Genomic DNA, 2,004 nt, shown 5'->3' with positions numbered 1-2,004 from the left:
CACGAAAAAAGACAAAAAGGAAAAAAAATAAAAATAAAAATAAAAATAAAAAAAATAAAAGGGGTGTTTAGCCAACAATGTGGTTTCTTTCAGATTTAAAAGTATTATTTGCAAATTGTATATTAACAAAACAGTTTTTAATTTAATGGACAAAAGCCACTGGCCATGTTTCATTTCACCCTCAGAAATTAAATTAAATTGGACATGACTGCTGTTAAACATAGACAACTTAATTTTGGTATCCTTGGGTGGCTGTAGTTGTAGACTGAAAACTGCTGGTCCATTTCTACAATATAAGTTTTTGCTGATACTTCAAAAGTATTTTCCAATCTTAATTTCTTAGTATCTAGGGTCCTGGGTGTAGATTTCTAAGCTCTAGTCTTAGTGTAGCTTATCTGAGCTGAAAAACAATTTCTTCCCCTATTAAGTTCCTTTCTTCAGAAAAAGTATCCAGCTTAGGTTCTGCATTTTAAGAATTATTAATAAATACCTTAATGAAAATTTGAAAAAAGGAATTTTGATAGATTTAAATATTATATTATGGAGAATAGTTCTAACAAGGTTTAAATTATAGCAAGAGTGAATTGTGTAAGAAGTTAGTCTCATTTTTAAATTACCTAAATGGAACAATCAGAGATAACTTAGTCGTAATCTGGAAATTGGTAGGAACGTTGGTAAAATGCCAAATCCTTTCTAATGGCCCACCTCGTAAGAACTGCTGACTAATATGAAAACACTGAACAGTCAGGTACCTCAGTGTTGTCCATCCATAAATTAACCCAGTAAACCTGCAAGTTGTGAGCGAGAAGACTTGTTTCCACACGTTTCACATTATTGTCTGAAGTAAGAGAAACTGCAGTTGTTCACAGCTCCACCTTGACTTTCTCCCTTCCTTCTTTCTTCCCTCTCATTTTTTTTTTTTAATAGCATTTCTGGGGCCCAGTAGCCAACTGGGGTCTTCCCATTGCTGCCATCAATGACATGAAAAAGTCTCCAGAGATTATCAGTGGGCGGATGACATTTGGTAAGGATGCAGATATGGGTAATTGGAAGGACTTTAAACACAACATAGCTCTTGCGTATACTTCAGGTTTGTAGCACCAGATGTACAGTTACTATTAAAAAGTCACATAAAGACTATGACAATACTGAAGAGTGTTACCTGTCTGTGATGAGGAAGAAAAAGGGTTAATTTGAAATATTTATCTAGGAAGTATTAACAGCAGTCTGCCTTTCAGATTTAGTATATCCAGCGGAAGAATATGTCACCTTTATCAGCTTACTAGACATCCTCAAATATTTGAAACCCTAATATCTGAAAATAAAACTATTGTTGAGGTAATAAACAGCAATTCTTTAAGACAGTTGATTATGAACAACTCTAGGGGACATAAAAAAGTGGCTAGAACTAACTTCTGTCTACTCTTGCTAGCAAATATGTTCCTAAAATGTTTAAGTAATAATGACAAAAATTCCTAACAGTACAGTAAACTACTTTATAAGCTTCCCATTCATAGAAGCACTTAAGCCAAAACTTACCATCTGTCAGTGGTTTTAGCAGAGGAGGTTCTTTTTTGATTAAGGCATGGACTATTGATCTCTGTGCTCCCATCAGCTAAGTTTCCTAAACTGTAGGGTATTGATTTTCTTTGCTTTGATTTTTTCGGCAGCTCTCTGTTGCTACTCTTTGACATTCATGAGATTTGCCTACAAGGTGCAGCCTCGAAACTGGCTTCTATTTGCCTGCCATGTGACAAACGAAGTGGCACAGCTCATTCAGGGAGGACGGCTTATCAAGCATGAGTAAGCGGATTCTGGTTTAAATGTTTTGTTTTGAGGAACTGGGGAGAATGAAAATAAAATCTTGTCTTGGAGGTACTGGGGACTGGGGTGTGAGTGTGTGTATGTTGATGTGCTTTAGCAGTCAGGGAAACTTATTAAAACATGAAATAAGACATTATTGTTTTTATAAAATTGTAAATTGAAATAAATGTTACTTAAAGG

General features: G+C 34.9%; 1 protein-coding gene across 1 annotated transcript in view; it reads left to right on the top strand.

Moving 5' to 3' along the window:
• Positions 1-2,004, top strand: part of MPC1 (mitochondrial pyruvate carrier 1) — a 9,195-nt gene that overhangs the window by 6,116 nt on the left and 1,075 nt on the right. The window contains exons 3-4 of the mRNA XM_008594251.1: positions 928-1,024; positions 1,671-1,803. Of these exons, the coding sequence (XP_008592473.1) occupies positions 928-1,024; positions 1,671-1,803 (230 nt within the window). The remainder of the gene's footprint in view (positions 1-927; positions 1,025-1,670; positions 1,804-2,004) is intronic.

This window comes from Galeopterus variegatus, unplaced genomic scaffold (genome assembly GCF_000696425.1).
Source record: "Galeopterus variegatus unplaced genomic scaffold, G_variegatus-3.0.2 Scaffold10461, whole genome shotgun sequence".
In the NCBI taxonomy this organism is placed as follows: Eukaryota; Metazoa; Chordata; class Mammalia; order Dermoptera; family Cynocephalidae; genus Galeopterus; species Galeopterus variegatus.
Note: the sequence above shows the minus strand (reverse complement) of the source record. Positions and strands in the feature narration are given on the sequence as shown.